The sequence below is a fragment of the Gymnoscopelus microlampas genome (genome assembly GCF_963454915.1).
Source record: "Gymnoscopelus microlampas genome assembly, chromosome: 15".
Taxonomy (NCBI): Eukaryota; Metazoa; Chordata; class Actinopteri; order Myctophiformes; family Myctophidae; genus Gymnoscopelus; species Gymnoscopelus microlampas.
Window position 1 is genome coordinate 20,093,835 of NC_139952.1, and position 24,331 is coordinate 20,118,165.

General features: G+C 40.2%; 2 protein-coding genes across 2 annotated transcripts; both read left to right on the forward strand.

The window, feature by feature from the left end:
- The first annotated feature begins 280 nt into the window (after nucleotides 1-280).
- ccdc126 (coiled-coil domain containing 126) lies at nucleotides 281-13,165 on the forward strand. Its single transcript, XM_084081341.1, has 3 exons — nucleotides 281-388; nucleotides 5,055-5,588; nucleotides 9,230-13,165. The coding sequence occupies exons 2-3, from the start codon at nucleotides 5,348-5,350 to the stop codon at nucleotides 9,478-9,480; spliced, it is 492 nt and encodes a 163-aa protein (XP_083937467.1). The 5' UTR covers nucleotides 281-388; nucleotides 5,055-5,347; the 3' UTR covers nucleotides 9,481-13,165.
- A 4,763-nt stretch (nucleotides 13,166-17,928) lies between these two features.
- tra2a (transformer 2 alpha homolog) lies at nucleotides 17,929-23,079 on the forward strand. The gene is given in 6 exon segments (XM_084079989.1): nucleotides 17,929-18,090; nucleotides 20,528-20,680; nucleotides 20,682-20,717; nucleotides 21,318-21,433; nucleotides 21,781-21,876; nucleotides 22,256-23,079. Coding segments are annotated over 6 exon segments (621 nt in total). The 5' UTR covers nucleotides 17,929-17,955; the 3' UTR covers nucleotides 22,341-23,079.
- The last annotated feature ends 1,252 nt before the right edge of the window (nucleotides 23,080-24,331 follow it).

Genomic DNA, 24,331 nt, shown 5'->3' on the forward strand with positions numbered 1-24,331 from the left:
GAGAGAGAGTCAGAGACAGTGGGAACGCACACACACACACACACGCACGCACGCACGCACGCACGCACGCATACACGCACACGCACACGCACACACACACCTGGCTTGCTGGAAAGAAAATGTATCATACAAAAAATATGTATTTATATTATTTAAAGTTAGCATACAGCATATATCTAAAGTTTAGATTCTAAACTAATTTAGTCCGTGTTTCTTTCTTTTTTTCTCCAGAGGTTTTAGGTTCAACCACCTGAACTACGTTTCCCACAATGCCTTATTCCAATGACGCACGGACGTAGTTCAGGAAACAGTGACAGTCAGTCACGCTCCTCTCTTCTTGCACGCTCAAAGAATTCTTGCAGCCGACTTTTGCTCTTCTTCTCGATGCGTAAGTAGAAGTCCTCTATTTATCTACGTTCTTCTGTGTAAAAGCTCTGTAAACACACGTACACGTAGAGTAGACGATCAGTGCATGTAGACAGTAAACAACCCACCGCATTCACACAGTGACTGACTGACACACAGCAGCAACAACAACATCCCGAGGGTGATAATAAACAAGCATCATTCTGTCAGCCGGCCGGTGCAGCTGTACTAGGCTACGATAACGGTATCAGTGTTGATATTTGTGTAATGTAGCTACTTGTTTTGGATCAAATGTAGCTAATTGTACTCAATATATAATAAAGAGGAATTGCTGTTGAAGCTCTGTCGCCGTCCTTGTTGCCTTGTCTGGAGTCTGATGAAGCATGTTTCTTTCAGATTCAAAGAGAACACAGGCTCGATTAGCCTTGGATAAAGACGTATCATAAATGTATTTATATCGAGTCTGACTTTTACTTTCGTATCTACGATAGTCTTGGCTACACTCCCAGTGCGTCCTGCATTTTCACCAGTAAAGCCCGTAATTCTCCGTACATGTACAAAGAAAATATACAAGGTGCTTACCCGGTTGCCCCAAATGTTAACTCGCGCTTTGGAGACTTATTTAATGTATTAGTCCATATTTTTCAATAGATATGTGTTTTAATCCCGTCTGTGGCCGAACGTCATCCCCCCCTCGTTTACTTCCTGTTTACATTGAGTGTAATACTGGCTTTCACCGGATGCGCTCCGCCACTCCCACCCATTGAGGAATACAGGGAACTTTCGACAGAATCCGACACAAAGGGAATAAAACACATATCTATTGAAAAATATGGACTAATGCATTGCACAAAGACTCCGAAGCGCGAGTTAACATTTGGGGAAACTGGCTAAGCACCTTATTCTTTTTGTTTGTACATGTACGGAGAAGTACGGGCTTTACTGGTGAAAGCGCAGAACGCAGTGGGGGGTGCTAGCCAAGACTATCGTAGATATAAAAAATGTCGAAATACTAGTAGTCTTGATCCAAGGCTAAGGCTCGACCATCACCACACAAAGTTTTATTTTATTTTTAAATATGTATTTTACTCAATTGATGACAGGCAAGTCTGTTTATATTCCTGTTGTTGACAAGCCTCTGTAAATGTAGCCTGCAGGCTAGCTATCTGAGTAGAGTTGTTCCATTTGACAATATTATGTAACGTACGGTACGTTTATTATTACACATTTGATCGCATACATCCATGTTTGTTTGTGTGTTTGTTGAACATCTGCAGCGACAGACGGTTAACTTCCTCAGTTCGTTATAACTTTCAGATGCCTATCATAGGCTCTGAAAGTTTCGACATGTACTGTATGCCATCTGGCATTTTGTGTGTGTGTGTGTGTGTGTGTGTGTGTGTGTGTGTGTGTGTGTGTGTAACCACAAAAGGTTACTCAATTTGTCATTATTTGTCTGTATCATAGGACATGATCTGAAATGTTCACACCGGATGTGATAAAAAATCTTGCTGGTGTGAACACATTGCACAATTTGCACTTGCTTCTTCATTATTATATAGTTGCTAACATTATCTAATATATCAATATTTAGTTTTAGTTGCAGGTTTATTTGCTCTGCTGGCGAAACCAGAGCTTACCTGACCAGCTGTTAGGCAGTAGCATCACAGATGGCAACCCTGGTAGTAAATATTTAACCTATGGGTTAAGGATCTTTAACACAAAGTGAGGACTGGGCTGCATATCTTATTTTATTTGAAGTCAGACCTTCCACAGAATACACTGTTTTTGTTTGAACACTGAGCAACCTGCTAAACAAGTGGAACATTCATTGTCTCATCCCTGGGCATACAGGTGTGCCTTTCCTAAGAACAATGATGGAGCCTACTGAATAACATGGTACAATATCGGAGACTGGACAGTGGAATTGTAAACGGACGGTCCAGCAATTGTTGGCGCACATTTTTGGCTGAGTGGTTGGCTGACTGTAGCCAAGTTTCAGCCATATGGCTGTTTAGTGTGAATTTGATCCATGAGACATTTCATGGGAAATAAGATTTCTAACACTACATTCCCACAGGAAAGGCACTAGACACGAGAACAAGGATTAAGTGCTCGTCACATTGAGAGTTTTCATAAAATATACATCAAGCACGGAAATAATTATAAACGTGTTTCTTTCTGTTGTGTTAAAGTCACATGCTGTTACTTATTTGCCAATCGTTTGTCCTGCCTAATTGCCAAATTGTCCTGTTCCTTCACTGATGTGTGTGTAGAATATGATGGATTTCCTGAAATACGAGTAAAGAATAATTCCATAACTCATTAGCCATTAATTAACAAGACATTACTTGGTTATAATTTAGTTAAAATCGGTTGGTTGGCCCGAGTTAGTGTGTGAGTGGAAGAACAACAGGAAGCAATTCAATTCATGGCAGCTTCCTGAACGCCCTAACCCTCCAGAAACTACTTGAAATTAACTATCCTTGAAATTAACTACTTTAGACCAATTTTATACTTTGACAGTGCTGTGCAGCGAAAATATCCGATCTACAAGACTATTTTGGATTTAAAAAAAATATATTTTGCCTTACAAACCCAAAATAGGGACGCCAGACTTGTTGTGGTTAAAAAGGTGGAGAAGCACTGACCATATAGGCCACAGTAGCAACTTGAACATGGGTCATAGTAAGGACATGTGGCGGGTGTCTGGGTGGGTGCATGCATCTAGCTGGTGGGGGACATCACCAACCGGATTCTATTACTTTTCTTTTCATAATTTATTCCCCTCTCAGTCAGTGTCCCTTTCCTGACCTCAACAGGATATGCCACTCCCACAGCCATGAGTGCAGAAAAAAAAGACAGTGACAAGGTTTTTGAAAAACAAGACACAATCATTTCATTTCAGAAGGCTATTTGCTACCATGCCATTGGACATTACGGAGGTGTGGTTAGTAAAAAGAAAGGAGGATGCTCTCCATACTTGGACCCAGTACTGTGTCAGCCATCCCCACCCAGAGCTGCAAAGTGGGTCCCCTGTGATCTAAACTGGTAATCAGGTTTCTGGGCTAAGAAGCCCTAAAAAAAGAGATGTCTTTATTGTCAGACCATTGACTGGTCATCTCCCGCTCGCTGCTGTGGTACCCTGGTTCCAAGAGGAGTCTCTCCTTTAAAAAGGAAACGGTCTGGTAAGCCTCTTAGATTTAACTGACGGCTTGGAGCTCTCTTATGGGGTGAATGCTTTGCTAAATATATCCACCATGTATGATGGCTTCAATGTGTGTGCGTACCCAAATGTGGTTTTATGACATTGGATCCTGTTTATGTGGTCTAAGTTAGATGTGGTCAGACTGTTTCAGTTTACCTGCACTGTGTTCTATTTATCTATTCACCCAAATTCCAATGGCACTTTTGTATATGTGTGTGCATGTGACTTTGTGTGAGAGAAAGAGGTTCATGGAATAAATGCCAGAATACCCAGTGGGGTTTTAGACTGTCACTACATGAATCCATAACTTTGAGCTAGAGGGGCTCATGGATTGATGTGCATTTTGGGTTTTGCTGTCCCTGGCCTGACTTATTTGATTGTTTTGATGGTTGTTTTGAGCAATTGTGGGAATTGTTGCACATTCGTTAAATGCTATCCAAGGGCCCGATCTAATCTTATAACCAGTGCAAAAAGCAGTGCAAGTATCATTGATAGTTTACAACCAATGTAGTTGTCATTTTCATGCCCAGAATTTGGGCACATTTGTGTGCCCAACCCATGTGTTGGTTTTAGATGTGGTCAGGCAAATTATTGGCACATTTGCATTATTGCTATCTACATGTGCCATCTAACCTTGTTAGATGGCACAAGTCCTACAGGGATGAGTTTTTGTTTTGTGTTTTTGTGGTTTCGGATTGCAGGTATTCAACATCAGCAGATATTCTGTGGAGTATGGAATTTTTGTATTGGATTTTGTATACATTAAGAAAATAAGCATTGTAGCAAACAAAGGCGTATGATGTTTATTTTTTGCATTCCTGCTTTATTTCTGATAGTGACAGTGAGTGAGACACAGGAAAGGCAGGAGAGAGCATGGATAACTGGGCCAGCTGTGGGAAGGACTATAGCCTTACCTTTGAATGAATGCTGTATTACCTGATGTGTCACCTGTCAAACACTGTGTGGAGCTTCGGTTGTGCTCTTGCCAGTTAAGATTTTTGAACCCCACACACAATTCACCTATAGACAATCTGCCTCCTTGGTGGAGGTCTTTGCTCTACTGAGCGTTTTCTAGATTTATGTTTTTTTTTATTTTGTTTGGCGCTGCTAGTGAGAGTGCAGAGATCAGAGAAGGTCATTGGTCAAAATTATATATTTTCCACTATAACTCAAGCAGTTAAAGATAGACATGTTTACTTTTGTTGACAAGTGCGAACAACTAATATGTGGTCTTTATTTTGGCCTTTGACCTTTGGGCGACCATAAAAGATGAAGCGCAGTCAATGGTTTTCCGTAAGTGAATCAATGCCCAAAAAGCTGCAGCTCACCAGGTGTTTGTTCTGTTTAAAGCCGGGTGGCATTTGTTGCGTGTGTGTCTGGTGTTTGTTCTGTTCAAAGCAGGGTGGGGATTGTTGTGTTGTGTCTGCATCTGGCACCACTTGTTTATTACATCTCCTGTTTCTGCATTCTTGTGTTCTAGCTCTCTGAGTGAGGCAGCAATGTCCCTGAGTTCTGGGCTTGGGTGCCCTGTTTGCGCCATTGGTTTGATGCCTGACATTTTGCAGCCAAGCCTGTGCGGAAAGCCTTGACTTCCAGTTCCTGTGGGTGTCAGCTACCGTCTCAGACGGCTTCCTCCTTCGTACTCCAATCCAGCCCCGCCGCCTCCTCCTGACCTCCCAGACCTCAACCTTCAACTGAATAGCATTTTAAACTAAAGCTTCCCCTTTCAGTACTACTGTACCTGTCCCCCTCCCCGTCCCCAACCCCAGTACCATGCTGGGTGCGCTCCTGCGGAGGAACATGTCCCAGAAGTTGAGTATGCTGCTACTAGCCTTTGGCCTGGCGTGGGGACTCATGATGCTGCGCTACACCGTGCAGCAGCCGGCACGCCACCAGAGCAGTGCAGAGTTGCGGCAGCAGATCCTGGAGCTCAGCCGCCGTTACGTCAAGGTGCTGACCGAGGAGAACCAGAACGCGCCGGGAGGGCCGCAGGGAACCTCTATGGCTGGTTATGGTGAGGGGGTTGAGGGATGTGAAAATGTTTATCTAACCCTGGGCAATATGACTTAAAAGTGATATTACTATATATTTAGGCAGTAGCCTATATGTCAATGTTCAATATGACTCAATTATTGTCAAATGTTTTAAAAACCTTGCTAAGTGTACAATTCAGCAATGCACCAGCATATTATCTATGCCTAAGTTGACTGAAATTGGACTTGAGCACCCAAAATGCTTAAGACATGCAGTACAACCCATTAAAACCGGGAAAGCATCTGTCATTTTAGATTTTTGCGTTGGCTATTCAAAAATAGCAGATCTACAAGCTCACCGTGCGTCACCTCATGCAAGCTTATACATCTGCTATTTTTTTTACATTTTTGAAAAATCTTGACTTTAATTTAGGAGTGTAGAATAATTTTTAATTTAGGAGGCATTTGTAGAATCGGTCTCAGGTCTTAATGGGTTAAGCTACACATATTAATCATTATATAGTTATTTATAGCTTGCATATTAGTAGCATGTTGGTTCTTCATTAGTCATTAATTATAAAGCACTAATTACTGCCTTACTCGGTATGACCACATTCTACAAATACTCTGCCATTCACTAAGGGTTTTGCCTCAATAGCCTCCCAAATACTTCTTATTCAAAGTATAGATGTTCATGAATTATCTTAATATTCTTTGCTTAGTAAGTAGTAATACCACAAGATGGCCCGGGCCGCTGGCGTAGCGGTCCGGGCAGCTAGGCTATACAGCGTGTTGCGGGTTCGAGTCCCGATCCCGGGTGCTGGGTGTCACTCACCATCTCGCTCTCCCCATATCCTGTCAGCCTACTGTCCTATTGATAACAAAGGCATAAAAAGCTCAAAAATACATATACAAAAAAGTAATACCACAAAATTGACAAGATTAATAACACTGAATAAATATACTATACGGTATACTTATGTAACAAAACACAAAAGTATGTGTGAATAGTGTCCACATAACTCTAAATTAAGTTTTTCTTACTCTTCTTACTAGTCTTTCTTAAGTCTTAGAATGTGTTCCCCATTCTAAAGTGAGGTCTTGCGCATTCACTCGTAGTGTGACACCATTTCTTAGGAAAATTAGGCATCTAAATTGGGGAATCTGTGAAGGTTAATTAAGTGTCAAACTACTAGTGAATTAGTTATGAGTGGGTTAATTAAGTGTTAAAGTATTGATTGGGGTTGTATTTCAAGATGTTCTCCTGTTGATTATGGTGGGTCGCATGTCCTGGTTGTGCTAGTAGAGTACACATGGATTAATGTTCTCAGTCGCCTCGCCACAACTTCACGATTTCAGTCCATAGAAGCCAGCATGTCTTCTATGAAAGCCTGTTGCGCACCGACATATTTTCGGTCATTATTTTATTTTTCAATTCAATTCAATTTTATTAAAGTGTCAAATCACAACAAGTTGTCTCAAGACACTTTACATGTAGAGAAGAGACCCGACAATCCCACCGTGAACAAGCAATTTTTGCGACAGTGGCAACGAAAAACTCCCTCTTAACTGGAAGAAACGTCAGGCAGAGAGAGAGTCAGTCAGTGCAGGTAGTAACAGTAACAATAGTAGCACATATAATAGTGTAAGATATATATGATAGTATAATATAGTACAGCAATAATGTGTATGTAGTATATAATGGTATGATATAAGAATGTTAAGATAATATACAGTATATATAGTATAGTGGTATATAGTGGTATATATATATAGTGGTGTAGTAGAAATCCACGGTCGTGCTCCATGGAGAGACCCGGTCCGCAGTCACAGTCTTGAGCCGCAGCTGGGGGTCCGTAGTGACAGTCCATGGACCTGCGACGTGGGAAATAAAAGAAACTCCGGGGAGTGGGTCCCCGGTTGTAGAATTAGTGGCAGGCCTTACTAGAGCGTGAATCCGTACAGGGTTAATTACGATTGTACCATTGTACCATTGGGACACAAACCCACACAACCAAAGGGAGGACGAGAAGAGAGAGGACGAGAGGAGAAGGGGGGGGGGCAGGGGAGGGAAGAGAGGATAACTATAGGGTGACTGAGTCTATACACTTCGGCTATAGGCTTTATCATAGAGAAAGGTTTTTAGTCTAGTCTTAAATATACAGAGTGTGTCTGCTTCGCGGACTGAGACGGGGAGAAGGTTCCACAGCTGAGGTGCCTGAAACTTAAATGCTCTGCCTCCTGTTCTAACTTTTTGGGGGTTTCCTGGAGCCGTAAGCATTTTTTCATACTGTGGGCGCAGTGGTGTTCTGGTTGGTTTATAGGGCTCGATGAGTTCTTTGAGATATACTGGTGCCTGTCCATTGAGAGCCTTGTATGTGAGGAGGAGAACTTTAAACTCGATTCTGTATTTAACCGGGAGCCAGTGCAAAGAGGCCAATGAAGGAGTGACACTTTGACAACTTATGATTTGAAGTTGTCAAAGTGTTCAGAAGCGTCTTCCATGAAATCTTAATAGTCTCAGATATTTCATATAAAAGCAAAGGTTAAAGCCTCAATCTGTGATTTCTTCACCTGGTTGGCAGTATGTAGAACAGCAGAAACAATATTACTAAAACATCATACTTTTACATATTGTTCATTGTTTAGGAAACGGTGTGGGGGGGCTCCTTTCATACCATTTCACAAATCGCACATTAGGACTTGTTGGCCATAAAAACATTCGTGAGATTGTATTTTGCTTGAATCCATGAGTACATGAGTTAAGGGTAGTTCACACCTAGAACGATAACTATAATGATAATTATGTCCTTTTAAACAATGTTCTAACTTAACTGGATGTCAGGGTCCACACACTAGAACAGATGTCAGAGTCCACACACTATCATTTGTATCACTTTTCAGAGCAATGGCATGAACGATTGAAACACTGACAGTCAATCAAAATCCATCGGAAGCACATATGGGATGCAATCAGTCTCCCCTTCTGAATAAGTGGTAGTTTTGTTACCAGGAGATGATTATTATGAATTTATGATTATTATGAATAGCTGACTGGCTAACTGACGTTACCTCAAGTAGGTAGTCTACAACTATGTCACCTATTTATAATGATTAATAACAGACAGATGATTATTTGATCATTGCTATATAGAGTGTTTGTTTAGTAACAGGGGTCCCCCCTGTCTCTCCACCTTTTTCGTAAACGGAACATGCATTTTCAGGTCCAATTTTATCAAGTGACAAGTGAAATTGAAAGTGATGACACAAAATAAATTTGAGGACAAATTTGAAACTGGAACATTATAAAAATGTAAGCTAATAAATTGGGTACTTTCTGAAAATGTTCTGTTTATTAAAGCAATGGAGAGACAGGGATCAATGATTACTATCTGAAAACCTTTTGTTTTAACTAAAAAATATCACTTACCTTTAATTTCTCTTAGTGCTTTGCAAAATATATTAGAGAGCTCGATATACAGTAACAACACTGTCTCTCCTAAGCACTGCATTTTTATTCACGCTAACTCATGTAAACTATGTTTTTTGCCCCAAAAGATAAATACAGAGTGCAAGTGAAAACGATATATTCATGCATGTTCTCTCTGTCTCTCTCTCTCCCACTCTCCCTCTCCTTGGCTTTGTCTCTGTCTGTCTCTCTTTCTCTGTCTCTCTTGCACAGCTGATTTGAAGAGGACCATAGCCGTGCTGCTGGATGACATTCTGACACGGCTGGTCAAACTAGAGGGGAAAATTGATGTGGTGGCCAACGCCTCTTCCGCCAACACCTCTCATGCTGCAGCGGGCATCCTATCCTCTGCTCCTGCTTCCATACAGAAAGCCTCGAAGCAGGAGATGGTGGGCAGCCAACAAGGGACTGCGCGTCTCCACCCATACACACCCAACAGACCTAGACCACATCAGGCACCGTAGTCCTGATAGATGTAGGTTTTCATTGTGAGCGCACCACACTTTTTCCCAAAGTAAAATCATGAAATTAACCATACTAGACTGATGAAAAGCAATAGCAAGAGAGGCATGAACATCCACTGACCTAGAACATGGAATGCATCTCAGAAATGCTCAGCTACCTCCTAGGAAAGGAGGAAGACTGCTCAAGGCTCTCTTTCCTTTCATGCTGATATTTATTTTTTTACAAGGAGCACTAGGCCCCTTTTTTGATATTTACTTCACTGACTTAATTTGGCTTGAATTTTAGATACTTTTTGTGATGGCAAAATGGAAGGAACTCCTGTTTGAGAAAAAGCATAGGGGTAAACACTGGCAGTGAAACATCACAATGTTTTACTTTTTGAAAACCTCTAGGAATGCTTAAGCGCATGTGTTTCCTATGAATTTGCAATACCGCTTTGCCCACAACAAAATGCTGTACTAGATAGAGTGCTCATAGTTGTGTCCACATGATCCAAGTGCTTTTTAATATAGAGGAATTGGGCCTCATTCACGAAAAGTGCGTATGAACAGACTTGATACTAAAGCGCTCATGCAAGTGTTTCCACCAAAATAGTCTGATTCATCATTCTTCTTCTTCGCTGAATTTGTTTGATGTACATACAAAGCCTGAATTACAATGCCTTATTCTTTATGCAAAAGCAATTACAATAGTGCCAAACCAAATTTTTCAAATCAATGAAAAAGAGGCCTGTCAAACTCTGCCCACACTTATTGCTCGCTTTTGAAATAAGGATTCATAACTGTGCTTATGGACTGTCAAACCATTTTTTGTTTCGTTTTTTTTGTTGAAGCATTCAGAGCTGAACATAATTATGTCTCTCACTGCGTCTGCCATTTTGGCCAATTTTGCCAAGTGCTTACAATATCATACATAATTGTAGATGACGAAACAGCAGCAGTAGACACCACCTCCTCCACCTGTGGTTGCAGTTATGCAGTTACATTAGTAAACTGTAATAGAAAGTATACAACTTGTTGATTACATGAACACCATATAAATGCAATTCATAGTCTTACAATCTGGAATAAATAGCCATACGTTCAACACAAATGACTGCCCACCACTGACGTGACCAAATCACAGGATTGTTGTAAAAAATGTGTTAGGTGTGTGTAGCTTTAAACAAAAGGCCTCAAAGTGCAAAAAACTACAACAATATTCTTGGGACTGAGTCTGAATCATTCTGACACTTGATTAAATAAAAAAGACTATTGCTGCAGTTAGTTAGTTTAAAACCGTCACCGTCTTCAAAGGACGGCTTTACATGCTGGATCGTCTGGTTCTGATGCAGCAGGGTCCTCTGCTGCTCCTGTCTCTGCCACGGTGACATCCTGTTCTGCTGCAATTCTGCTTTGTTGAGTAATTTCTGTTGCTACAGCCACTGGCCCCGCAATTGCGACGATGCAGCCTGTTGACATTTTCAGGCCTTTGAATTCAATTTCAATAGCATTCTGGGTTATTATTGCTTTCGCCCCCTCCAGCCTAATGGATGCACACAAAACACTCAACAAATGAACTCCCTCCAACCTAACACTCTTAATTGCCTTAATGATCCGCACACTCTGCACGTATCCGGCTAACCCCCGGCCCAGTCACAAGCTGCCCTCCAGACCAGGCAGCCGCCCGGCTACGCAATGCCAGGCGAGAATCCTGTGCACCCACATATCGTTTGTTTAGGCAGGATTCTGACTTTGAAGCGTTGAGTCATAAGCCTGCAAATGGTAGTGTCGCCAGTGGCTCCTCAGCCAAGCACATTCACTATGGTAGGGTAAAACTAAGCTGTCTCATGACAGTTGTCCAATCCCGATGCAGGAAGGGATAGAATGGTTAAACTGGCAAAGGATGCATTTCCCTTCTGTGATCAATAAAGCTCTGATCCATATCGGATAGCGGTGTTCCAGTGTCCTGCATTCCAGCTTCATATCAAACCACTTTTCGATTGTTTTTTCTTTTTTTTTGTCAGCTATATTTCTTGGGTTGAGCAATATAATAAGCCAATAATATTCTATCTTGCCATGCTTTACTAAGATATCTGTTCCCATGATCTTGGTGCTTCAACTTTGGAAAATCATTTTCTTCTATTCATTTAGGCGTACACATAAGAGCAATACTTTAATGTCACTCATAAACGTTCCGCTTGTACTCCATCGTGCAAGGGAATCACTTGCCAGAGACGCATGCGAAGCATTGTGAGCGACTGAGCGTTGTTCTTTTTTTGCGAGCAACACTGTCATACTATGGAGAATGATTTGGCTTTCCTCTTTTTGCACATGACCCTTAGGTCTGCATGCCTTTTTATGGTGTTAAATGGGCGTTGAACTATGCAAATGATTCACACAGACAAGTGTGCATTCAGTTTACAACCAAGTGGGATTCATTATTTGATACATCCTTGTATGTACACAAATCAAGGCTGTGCACACGTTTCATGAATCTGACATTGGTCTTTACTTTGCAAGAATACAGTCAAATATAATATAAATTTCAGAAGAGTTTTGTGAATGAGGCCCATTGTCTTTTAGCTTATAGAGAGAAAGAATGTATGAATAATTTATGACTGAACAGTAAGAAAATGACCCAAAGAATATTATTTGCACTTCAAATGAAGGTTGTTTAAATGTATTTTTACTTTGGATGCAAGATGGTTTTACGTCTGTCAAGAACGTGGTAACTATTTCCACTACATGCTGTAGACGAATACAAGTGTCTGCTATGTCTCAACTGCAACCCAATGTCTGTGTTCTTTGTCTTGGTAACTGTTGAGTTTCGATTTGGAGTAGATTGAATGTACGTTTGGTCAATGTTAAGCCCTGTAGTGCCGAAATCTGACCTATTGCTTCCATGCGTTCAGGGTTCACGTTACACTGTGACCCAGTAGGGATTTCCTAAAAATAGTAAGGGGCTCGTCCAGCCTTGACTTTTGTGATATTTTAGGGGATGATATCAGGCTCTTAACATATCCATGATTCCAACTTTGCTGCAGGCCCTCTGTAGATACTAGACCTGAACCAATCTATTCTACGATTTATGAAACCATTACATATTTCTATATTAGAATGGCAAAAACAGGCAAATTACCAATATCTGCTGTTTTTGTTTTCATTATATACTGTATATATATTTAAAAAGTAAGTCTTACTACTTAAATGAAAAACATGCTTTTCCTGCATGGACTGTGCCAACACATAGCCAATATTTAGATTGTTCCCATTAGCCCATGAATATACTCAAAAGAATAAATAGAACGCACATAAAGATTGTCTAAAACTAAAAATATCAAATCAAATGTCAATATAGTGAATTGAAAGCCGGAAATATTTGGTTATAGCCTATCGCCCAGCCAATTTTGTTGGGTTCATGTCGAAAGAAGATTATTGATAACGCAGTAGCTAAAACTTCATAAGGTTGTGATTACTAGTTTTTACTAACCAGTCAAATTACTCCTTATCCATAAAATCTGAGGATTTTGTGCATGACAAAGCTTTCTTTTTTCAAAGAATGCCTTTGCCTGCTTATGGGAAATAATTGTCCCATTATTCTATTTTATTTCATTTTGTTCTATTTTGTTTTGTTTTGTTTTTTAAGGCGGATTGTTCAGTGAACATATAGCTACCTGTGAATTAAATCGCAAGAAAAAATTGTCTTAATGTCTTAATGATCTTTCTTATCTATGTGAAATACAATATGGAATGGACAGATGTTACATTTATAATGGAATGGGATGTAGCTTCCAGGTGTTGAGGTAAAGCTCTGCAGTAGCCAGCCAACGAGCTAAACAAACGACAGATCCCATAGCTTGGAAGGGCGGTCGGTCGCGATGCGACCAGCTGGTTGTCACAGGCAACCGTTGACGCTAGATAGATAGCGAGTCACAAGGCGTGTTTTTTTCTGCAAGGGGGACATCGATAACTCTAGCCACTCGGTTACAGGTCGAAGTTTACAACAACAACAATCCGGTTACCCAGCTACCTCACAGACAGACTCTCTGTCTGCAGTTCTCCATCAGTTAAACTATAAGCTCGTAGATGCATGCATATAGATACAAGATATCTATGAATGCATGTACCTGTATGTATTGAGGGATGTGCCTCGTTAGGCACGTAACTTCTGGTTGGTGGACTTCAAAATAAGAGTTTATTTATTAATGATATGTCAGTAACAAATATGTTTTTTTTAAAAGAACTTATCAGGATATGTTTTTATGAACATCCTTTTTTTTTTTTGATTATTGTTTATCCCTCGATTTTGTAACCCTTTTTTCACCCAGTGCCAATTTGCTAAGTGATCCTGGGCACTACACTCCCCCCACCAGCCTAGGGAGGCCAGGGCCGAGCTCATGCCTCCTTCAATGCATGAGAGCCAACTGACCTTCTTGTCACCTGACAGGGGGGGAGTTTGCCTGGTTGAACGTAGGGCGTGGAAGGAACACGTTATTCCAACCAGTTCCCTTCCCCTCCATCAGGCGCCCGGCTGACCAGGGGGAGGCAGTATAGTGACCAGGATTACTACATGTTTTTGTGAGGGTATTATCTACCCTAGGAGACATGCAAACTCCACACAGAGTAAGCCTTTTTAATATAGGATTATGGTGTTAGTTCTTATTTTCTGATAAGTTCTATGTTATATCAATATAATACGTGTTTATAAACCCGTAGTAAATGGTGATCTTATTTTGCTTTTGAAGTTGGGGAAATTGGTGTCTGCCGTTACAGTCAGATTAGTTTAGCTTTAGCCTTAGCCTCGGAAACCCATCCTTTTTAGTTTAGCCTTGGATCAAGACTACAATACTATCATAGATGTACTTTATCGAGTCAGACTCGATAAAATACATCTATGACTCTATGCTAGACATACTAGTCTTGATCCAAGGCTAAGATTATGGTTGCAGTTGCTTTCCAACGGGTGCACAATGCACATGTGAAGAATGTTGTCTCCCTGTTGCCCTGACAACCAGTGGTGGAAAAAGTACTCAAATGTTTTACTTAAGTAAAAGTATCAATACTGCAATGTAGAAATACTACTGTTACAAGTAAAAGTCCAGAATTTAAAATGTACTTGAGTAAAAGTATAAAAGTATTGGCATCAAAATGTACTTAAAGTACCAAAAGTAAAAGTACTCATGCAAAATGTCCCATTTCAAGTTTTCAAATGTTTTGAAAATAGCAGATCTACAACTCACAATTCGTGGCATTCGCATTCTGAGCTTGTAGGTCTGCTATTTTCAAATGGCCAAAATGTATATAGGGCTGAAGTGGTTACTGTATGTTTTGTAATAATAATCAAAATATACAAAGTAACTAGTGACTTAAGTTTTCAAATAATTGTAGTGGAGTAAAAGTACAAATATTTGCCTCTGAGATGTAGTGGAGTAGAAGTAAAAGTATTGGAAATACTCCAGTAAAGTACAAATACCTAAACATTTTACTTAAGTAACAGTACATGTACTGGTTACTTTCCACCACTGCTGACAACTAACCAGCCCCCTGGGCTATGGGACCGAGAACCTCGATACGTAAACAAACCTCAGCCTTCTGGTCTGCATGGAGCCTGGTCTCTCCCCCCGTTCGCCATCTTCTAGCTAACACTGTGCGGACACAAAAGACTGGAGAAACCCCCTAAAACACTAGCATTTTTCTTGTTTATTTACCGCTCATAATAGTTGTACAATTAGTGACATTGAGGACGGAAATAATGAAGGACGGGTAAGCGTGATAACGTTCAAAGATTCTCTTGCTTTTCTGCTTCTCGGCTGCAGCTATTACACAGAGAGTGCAGTGCACCATTTAACGTTAATATTTCATATTTAATACACCACTCCATGACTTAAGTAGTCAGTATTTTAGAGCAGTGGTTTAAAACTTTTTTTCATGCCAAGGACCCCCAAATTGATATACATTTGGCCGCGGACCCCCATCTGAAAATGTTTTGTGACAGCGAGGGACCCCCAGAAGCAAAGATTGAGTAAAAATGTTGTTTTAAAATATATATATATATTCAAAGATATGCACACATTTTCAGGATTTTTCAAAAATAGCCTTCAAGCTCCTTGTAGATCTGCTATTTTTGAATAGCCAAAGCTAAGTGGTTAAAATGATTGTGACAACTAATTTCGCTGGGGACCCCCTGGTACCCCCCCAAGGACCACTGGTGGTCCCCGGACCACTGGTTGAGAATCACTGTTTTAGAGGCGTTTATGTGTGCAGTTTGCTGACAAACGTGAAAACATTCGTGTTTTGCATGGAATGACGTTTTGCTCCACGCATCCTCTAATAATGTTGTTATGTCAAGTTGCTGTTCATCATAGCGTCTCCATTTTATATTATTTTAAAATCTGATTTAATCGCAGTGATGGAAAAAAAACGACTCAAATGTTTTCATTATGCAAAATGTCCCATTTCACAAGTTTTCAAATGTATAAATTGTGCTATTTTCAAAAGTGGTTAATATTTTGTAATACTCAAAATCTACAAAGTAACTAGCAACTAAAGTTTTCAAATAATTGTAGTGGAGTAAAAGTACAATATTTGCCTTTGAGATGTAGTGGAAGTGGAGTAGAAGTAAAAGTACTGAAAATTGGAAAAACTCTAGTAAAGTAAATAATACCTAAAAATAGTAGTGTATATCCACCATTGGCAGCCATACTGCACACTGTTGAGACTATAATTAGTTTACTAACAAAGCCACTCTTCCTTCTCTGCTTTCACATGATTGTTATTTTATATTAGAGGCTGAAGCTTGAACTACTACATTATATGACCAAAGGTCCGTAAACTTGACACCTTTTTCTAATTAGTGTTTCTAATTAGTACCCTTTTTGTTCCAGTGATATAAGTGAATGGACATCTTAATGCTACAACTACAATCATGACATTCTAATCTAGACAACTGCTGCTTAAAATTTTTGGTACAACAGTTTGTGATTAGGCGTGGCTCACATTTGGCGTTCTAATTTATTCCAGGTCTAATTAATTAAGGTCAGGGCTCTGTGCAGGGGCAGTGAAGTTCTTCCTCAGTCATCTCAGCAAATCATTTCTCAATGGGGGAGTGTGGGGGGCGATTGTCAATCCTGAAGCAGGAAAACTGTTGCCATAAAATTGGAAGCACACAGTAGCCTAAACTAGAATGCCATGTCACTGTAGCTGTAGCATTAAGATTTCCATTCACTGGAACAAAGGGCACTAATTAGAAAAACTAATTAGAAAGGTTGTCCACTGACTTTTGGTCATGTTGTGTACAATGCAACCATTAACGTTCACTTTGCACATAATGTACAACTTTGGCCCGTTATCACCTGTTTCCCCAACTAATTTGTTACTAAGATCTTAACCTTTTATTACAAACCCATGATCTTTAAATTTGATTGAATGTTCTTTTTTCATTTAGGTTATTGATCGTGAAGGATTTGAAGAGTTTTTATCCAAGAATGTGGAAGAAAATATCGAAGATAAAAGAAGGCTAATGAAAAATTTACAAAGCAGCACATAGAAGTGGGAAGGGAGAAAATGGGGACGGAAGAATGGTTTCAGATCTAGAAGCTCTTGTATTTGTAATGGCTAAAAAATTAAACTGGTGACAATTTTTGGGGGAAGAGAGACCTGGAACCAGAAATTGAGAAAACTGAAAAAAGAAAAACGAAGAAGGATAGAATTGCTGAGGGAAGGCAGTAGTGTTTTAAAGAAACTGGAAGAAAGAATGTGTCCGTAGGTTAAGTAAATGAATCATTTATGTTCTAAATGTATCTATTCTTTACCCTGCTCCCCTTTCTGTAAAATGAACATCTTACAGGCACATATCTTTGCATTTTGACACAGGGAAACCAAGAGGTTTTCTTAATTGAAATGCTAGATGTACTAACCTTTTCTTCACAGTAATGTAAAACATTGTGAAACCTACAACCCTGTGTGTGTGTGTGTGTGTGTGTGTGTGTGTGTGTGTGTGTGTGTGTGTGTGTGTGTGTGTGTGTGTGTGTGTGTGTGTGTGTGTGTGTGTGTGTGTGTGTGTGTGTGTGTGTGTGTGTGTGTGTGTGTGAGAGAGTGTGTGTGAGAGAGATTGTGAGTGTGCTGGCCTGTATTTCCATACGAGTGCTGTTAACACGCTCCTGTGGCAATAGGAGTCCCGCTCCCCTTCTAATTCGGACCGTGGGAGTCCAGCTCGGGTCAGGTCGGAGAGCAGGTCCCGGGCATCTAAACGCTCTCAGTCTCAATCCCGCTCACGTTAAAAGTCTAGATAGGCAACGACTCTAGACTGAATAAATACTTCACAATGTCTGCTTTAAAATAATCAAGTTTCTATATTTATTTTACAACTACAAAATCCTGTTCCTCTTACGTGACAAGATGGTGTCTTCCTGTTGAAGGGTAGTTCACTAAACCCTTTGCCTCTATCCTGTCTCTTTTTCAGGACTCTCTCTCGGCGGCGCTCCAACCGGCGCTATGGTCGCTGTCGCCCCCATTCCCGTTCCCATACCCACAGGAAGACGTCTCGCTCTCGTTCTTACAGCCCAGAAGACCAGAAGAGAAGAGGAGCCAGAGTACATCCCCCATGTCCACCGGCACACCGGGAGCAGGGTGAGTACGATAACCTTGGAGCACTGGTTTCCAACCTTTTATGAGCTCTGACCATTTTTTGATTTTGATAGATTGAATACTTTATTTAGAAGGTTGATCCTTGATCACCTATCTCCTCCTTGATCACCTATCTCCGGCAGGTTTCAAGTCTCTGCAAGTTGATTTTCATACTGATATTAATGGAATCAATGGCTTCAAAGTCAAACAAATCATGGTTTTCTTTGGGAAATGGTTGGCAGTAATATCAAGTATACAGTGAGTCATAGCCAACAGCTAAACATGCCAGACCACCAATATGCTCCTTTAAATTAACAATCCACTATTTTGGGATTCCTGTTGGTGCTGCCAGTCCATTATGCTCCTTGTGAGGACCCAGGTTCGAATCTGACTCCTGTCATTTCTTGCACCGGACATTATTTGATTTGTTTGATGACATCAGTATCGGCAAATATGCTGCCGATGTGCCCCGATTTTAACCACTTTCAACCTGGCATACCATACCTATTTTATGCATGTCATTAAGGTGACAATTTGATGAAAAATATAGATATAGAATAGTTTTTTGATAGAGCTTAGGTGGTTAAATAACACTTTTTTGTGTATATAAAATATTCTCAAATAGAAACATTAATCAAATTGAAGTTTCTCAAATTCATTATAAAATGTTGCACTTTTTGACAAAATATCATTCAATACATTGGTATTGTGGTGATCTTGGACCAAAATTGAGATCGGCATCGCACCCCAAAACATTCTCCTATCTGAATAAAGCACATGATATCACTCCTATTTCCTGTTGCTATGCATTATACATCTATATCTATAAATGCACAGAATGTCTGTGTGTGTGTGTCCCGCGTATCTTGCGAAGCGTTCCACCAATCGACTTCGGTGTGTGTATCAACGAGGAACCAAGGTGGAGGACCCATGCCATAACGCAAGACACACACAGTCTTTGTGTTGAGGCTGATGCCATGGTACACAGCAAAATCTTCTTAATTTAACTCTGAGTGTAAAAATGGGCCCATTTTAACACTCTCTAAGTTAAATGAACGTTATAATTTTAGTTTAGAACCTGGTTCTAAACTAAAATCTTCTGCAGGTGTGCCAGCCTGGGTGTGCCAGCCTGATGAGAGAGGAGAGACAGTGGGGGTTAGTCACAGACACAATTGAACAAGTGATTGAGTAAGTGATGATGTCATGGCCACACGCAACACTGTGTATGTAAGCTGTTTTACAAGGATGTGGATGTAAGAGCAATGTAATTTGTTTGGGCAAAAGGCCCACATGAACAACTGGCAGTGCCTTCCTCAAGCCAGGTTGGGCCCATAAGAACTAGTTTTATGCCACCTTAAAAGCTTCTCTCAGCTGTTTCATTATTAAAACACTGTACAAAATATTTAAAAACGAGGGCTATCGCCTTCTACGTCTCCCCGCTCCCCCCCCTGTTATACGTTATATGGGACATAAAAGTGGGACAGCTATACTTTGTAATAATAATTTCATATCTGCAAAATCAGTCATGTACAAAATGTATGTCATATCTTAATCTATCATCTAAAATTATAATTCAAAGAAGAATTGCTTATAAAACATAAAGTATATTGTGCAGGTGGGAGGCAGAGCAGAAGATATAACAGAAGTAGAAGCAGAGGTAATTACAGGCAATGTTGGCCAGCAATAGGTTGCAACAAACCAGGTCTGTGGTGACATTCACACATTGTATATCTATATCACTAACTCTATTCATGGCAAAACGTAGTAACAGCGGGCCCCAGTGCAGGCTAGTTAGGACGTGTGATATATTGTACTCAATGTTTTATTAGGAGTACTGGGCTGACACATCTTCTGTGTCCGATTGTACTTGCCTGTTCATTCATGTTGTGAGCTTGTAGATCAGCTATTTTCGTCAAAGAGATTTGGTGTAGAGGGAAAAGGCGTGACATGTTGCAACTAAGGATAATTCCTTTTAACAGGTCGTTCATGAAAGTCTTTGCGGTCTTGTTTCCAAAGAGAACCTGTGAGCAATTAGGGGTTAAGAGTCTTGCTCGGGGACAAATTTCATTTCATCGACACATATGCTGGCCTGGCCTGGAATCGAACCTGGGGCAACCAGGGCTCCCTATGCGGGCTCACTAACCACTCAGCTATGGCCGCCCCATTTCCATTTTACCAAGTCTAGAGGGTTCAAGTGGTTAGATAAACACACATAATATACAAATATGAATAGGCGGCTCTCTTACAGAGCCACGCTATAATAATATACAAATATGAATTTATCTCATCTCTGACAACATTTTCCATTATTTAACTGAATTATAGACCATACTCCTGACTTAATTAATGTCTTGCAAGTGGGATTTGAAGGGATGTGGTGTTTTGCCTGATAGATCCAGTGGCCTCACTGAACTCCAAGTCTTACTGTTGGTCCTTGCAGGCGAACCCCGACCCCAACAACTGTCTAGGAGTGTTTGGCCTGAGCCTATACACCACGGAGCGCAATCTGAGGGAGGTGTTCTCCCGTTACGGTCCCCTGGCCACAGTTAAAGTGGTGTACGACCAGCGTACTGGAAGCTCCAGAGGCTTTGCCTTTTGTCTATTTTGAGAGAATCGATGATTCCAAGGAGGTATGGAGAAAATGGTGAATGAATGTAATAGTTTAATAATCTATGTGTATTGGACAGTATGTCGCGTAGAGAGCATATGAATACTTAACATCCACTGATTCACAAACATTTCAAAATAGCCAACCTACAAGCTCCCAACGTGTCGCAACGCAAGTCGTGAGCTTATAGATTGGCTATTTCCAGCAAAGAGATTTGGTGTAGAGGGAAAACAAATATATAGGGTTTAAGTGGTTATATCCTTGATACACGAAATGTATAATTTTTTTCTTCTGTGTTTACCTAAACATACCACTAGGTGTCAGCATTGCAACACATTAATGTTCACACCTAATTCCAGTTCATAACAGCGGGTTGCGCACATCCAGTTCGTTGCTGGTGCTTTGAACTAAGTGTTTAGTTTACTTTAAAACAGAAAATATTACATGGTACAACGTTTCGGCCACAGTTGGCCTTCATCAGGTCCCACTAATGCCAGACATCTCTCCTCAAGGGGGTTACTGTTCATAATGTAAGCCTGCCATCACAAATGATCTTACTACACACCTTATCAAGATATTTTGTTTGCAGCTTCGTCTTTTCTTCCCCAATTGTCTGTGCCAGGCAATGGAGCAAGCCAATGGTATGGAGCTGGACAGGAGGTGCATCAGAGTGGACTTTTTCATCACCAAGCGGCCCCACACACCTACACCAGGAATCTATATGGGACGACCAACACAGTAAGAATAACAAACACTCATGGCCCTTCTTCTTAGTTTGTGATGTATCTAAGTCATTTGAACACATGACTGACATGAGAAAAACTGCAAGTAAGCTCCAGAAGAATTAATGATCCAGAAAGTGCTCTTTGGAAGGGAGTTGTAGATACCCAACCAATGTTTTGGTGTGGGTATCTGCATTACTTTGCATGGTTGACAACCTCAAACCAGGATGCAGGGGAATATTGCACTGGGACTGGACTCTTATGGATTTTACATGTAGGTAAATTGTGAGATCTGCCTACAAGATGGAAGTGTGTGCCTCAGTAGTCTTGGTGTTTCTGACTTGATTTCTCCTGTATCGCCAGTGGTGGCGGCAGCAGCAGTGGGGGCAGGTGGAGCAGAGACTCGTACTATGACCGTGGTTATGACCACTACGACAGATACGATGAGTATGACTACAGGTATAGTAATTAACTAGTCTAACTAATAGTAATAACTAGTAATGGATCACAGCAGCAATCACAGGAACAAATGCGGATGTCCATTTTTTGATATGTTATTAACTAACTAATTAATTAACTAACCAACTACCAGCGTCTTCATGTTCATGACTGGAGCTTTACATGCTGGAGATTTACATACGGTATATGTTATTAATTTACACTGTCTTTCTCTATAGCGGCTGGTCCCTACTTTTGGCTACTGAAATGGACACATTTTCCTTCTAAAGTTAATTAGATCTATTAGGTTTAATTATGTAGTACACATGCAGGTCCACAATGAATGATGTGTTGTGAATTTAGGGGTGGAAAGTGTCATTTTTTAATTGTGTTTCTGTAGTCGCGGGGACTCTCCTTCACCCTACTACAGGTCTTGTTCACGATCCCGCTCTTACAGCCCATGTAAGTGTAAAGATACAGTTTAATATAAGCATATATGTATTAAGATGCACGCTGGAGCTATCTGCATTCACGTCACCAACCTTAAAACTTTGAATTGAGCTGCTAGTGTGCCTTTCTAAACACATTTTGCCATTGCTGACTTTAATATTTACAAGTGTGAATTCTGTTTGAATTCTCTGCAGGACGATACTGAACTGCTTCCAGCCACATCAAGAATCGCTCTCCCTTCACTGCTGATTTCGTATTAATCGAACAGCGTTTCAGAGGGAAATGTTAAAAGTGTGTTAAGCTAGCAAAAGTCTATATCAGCAGAACTCTTTAAGGATGACATTTAATGTTAATTTGTAGGCGGTTTGATACATCCATAATGAGTGAGGGCAAATGACACTTCAAGCATCCTTCAGTCCTCCTTACCATTTTTTATATTTCAGTTGTTACTCTTAATCTATTGCAGTGATTGTAGTGGTTTTAAGGAGGAAGGACAAGGCAACAGTTTCTTGGGTCTCAAGGAATGTTGTAGGGTCAACGTGAAGAATGGTAAGTCTTTATTTTACAGCGTTTTATTATGTTGGTGTTTGATGAGAACATGAAAACTCTGTGGGATCTCATTTGCAAGTATTGAACATAAGTTTCCTGGTATTCCAGGTAAGTAGAAGGTTAACTGAGCTGTGAAATAAAGTGTTACCATGGATTGGTGGTTGGTTCTGTACTCATACTCATAGTCTGAAGTCACACATTCGGTCTAAGTCAGCATTTGAGTACATCCAGAGGTTTTTATTTTCTTGTGTATATATATTTCTTTTTTTGTTGTTACTTTGTATGGAAATATAAAAGAAAGGATCATATAAAGCTCCAAACTTGGTGTTTTCTGCCTCGGATGTGCATGACATTGAAGTTCTGCTTTGTTTTGTAGATGGAATTGAGTGGAGAAGACATAATCAATTCAATTTCACAGAACAGTATTACTCCAAAGATTCTGCTTGTGCCCAAGTTCTAGATACATAATCAAAAGTTGAAATCAAATCAAATCACTTTGGTTTACAATTGGGGGAAAAAAGGAAGGAAAACAACAACAACAACAACAATATACTACCAGCTGTTTATTTGGTCTATTTTTAGTCTTTGTGTCCAAACAGATACAGATGGTCTAGGCCATATTGCAAGTATTTTTTCATAATTTCTATGTAAGTTAAGTTATACGTTAATAAATTAACATGGGACTGTTATAAACTGTAAACAGCAGTTCCAAAAAGACAACTCACTCAGTGTACATGTGTTAACTTTAAATAAAAGGATTGAGGTATGATGATGCACGTAATCTCAACCCTAACATTACTAAATATATTGCAAGAGTAGTGGCATTATTATCATGTTTATGTTTGGGATAAGTACTGACTTTTTTCTGTAATCTTATGAACAAGATAGTGTTATCAGTTTCTCAATGTTTGCATTGATCAAAACTTCACACAACTTGGACTGAATACTCCAATCAGTTAACCATTTTAAACCCTATATACTTCCTTGACCGGAGTCCCCCGAGGTCTATACCAGGGCCCCTCCTCTTCTCTCTCTACACCAAGTCACTTTGTCGAAAATAGACAATCTACATGCTCACAACGTGTTTCAATGACTTGCTATTTTAGTTCAATGTTCGCCGCAGAATAGAGTTGATAGAGTGATAGAGTTAATGATAGAGTTAATGTGGTTAAGTCAACTTGGTTCTGATCTATTGCTGTGATTTCTATTCAAATCATAGAACTGACTGCCACTGAACGAGCAAACAAATCCTAGGTCTGAGTGGCTAATAAAAGTAAGAAACTATGCTGAAGCTATCAGGGAGCTTTTCATCTGTTGACCTTAGCCCTAATAGTAAGGCGCTTCACCACGATGAGGTTAATAATCACTGCTGACATATCCAGGGGCCCCTCAGAGTTATGCATTCATTCACACTGACTGAGATAATTCTATAGGTTCCAAGGTAAGCAGCTGCAAGTTGGCATGATTCAAAGGTCAA

Bases quoted from the DNA above. Each gene is read 5' to 3' on its own strand.
- ccdc126 (XM_084081341.1), top strand. From the start codon at position 5,348: ATGCTGGGTGCGCTCCTGCGGAGGAACATGTCCCAGAAGTTGAGTATG. The intron at 5,589-9,229 runs GTGAGGGGGTTG...TCTCTTGCACAG, and splicing joins AACCTCTATGGCTGGTTATG to CTGATTTGAAGAGGACCATA.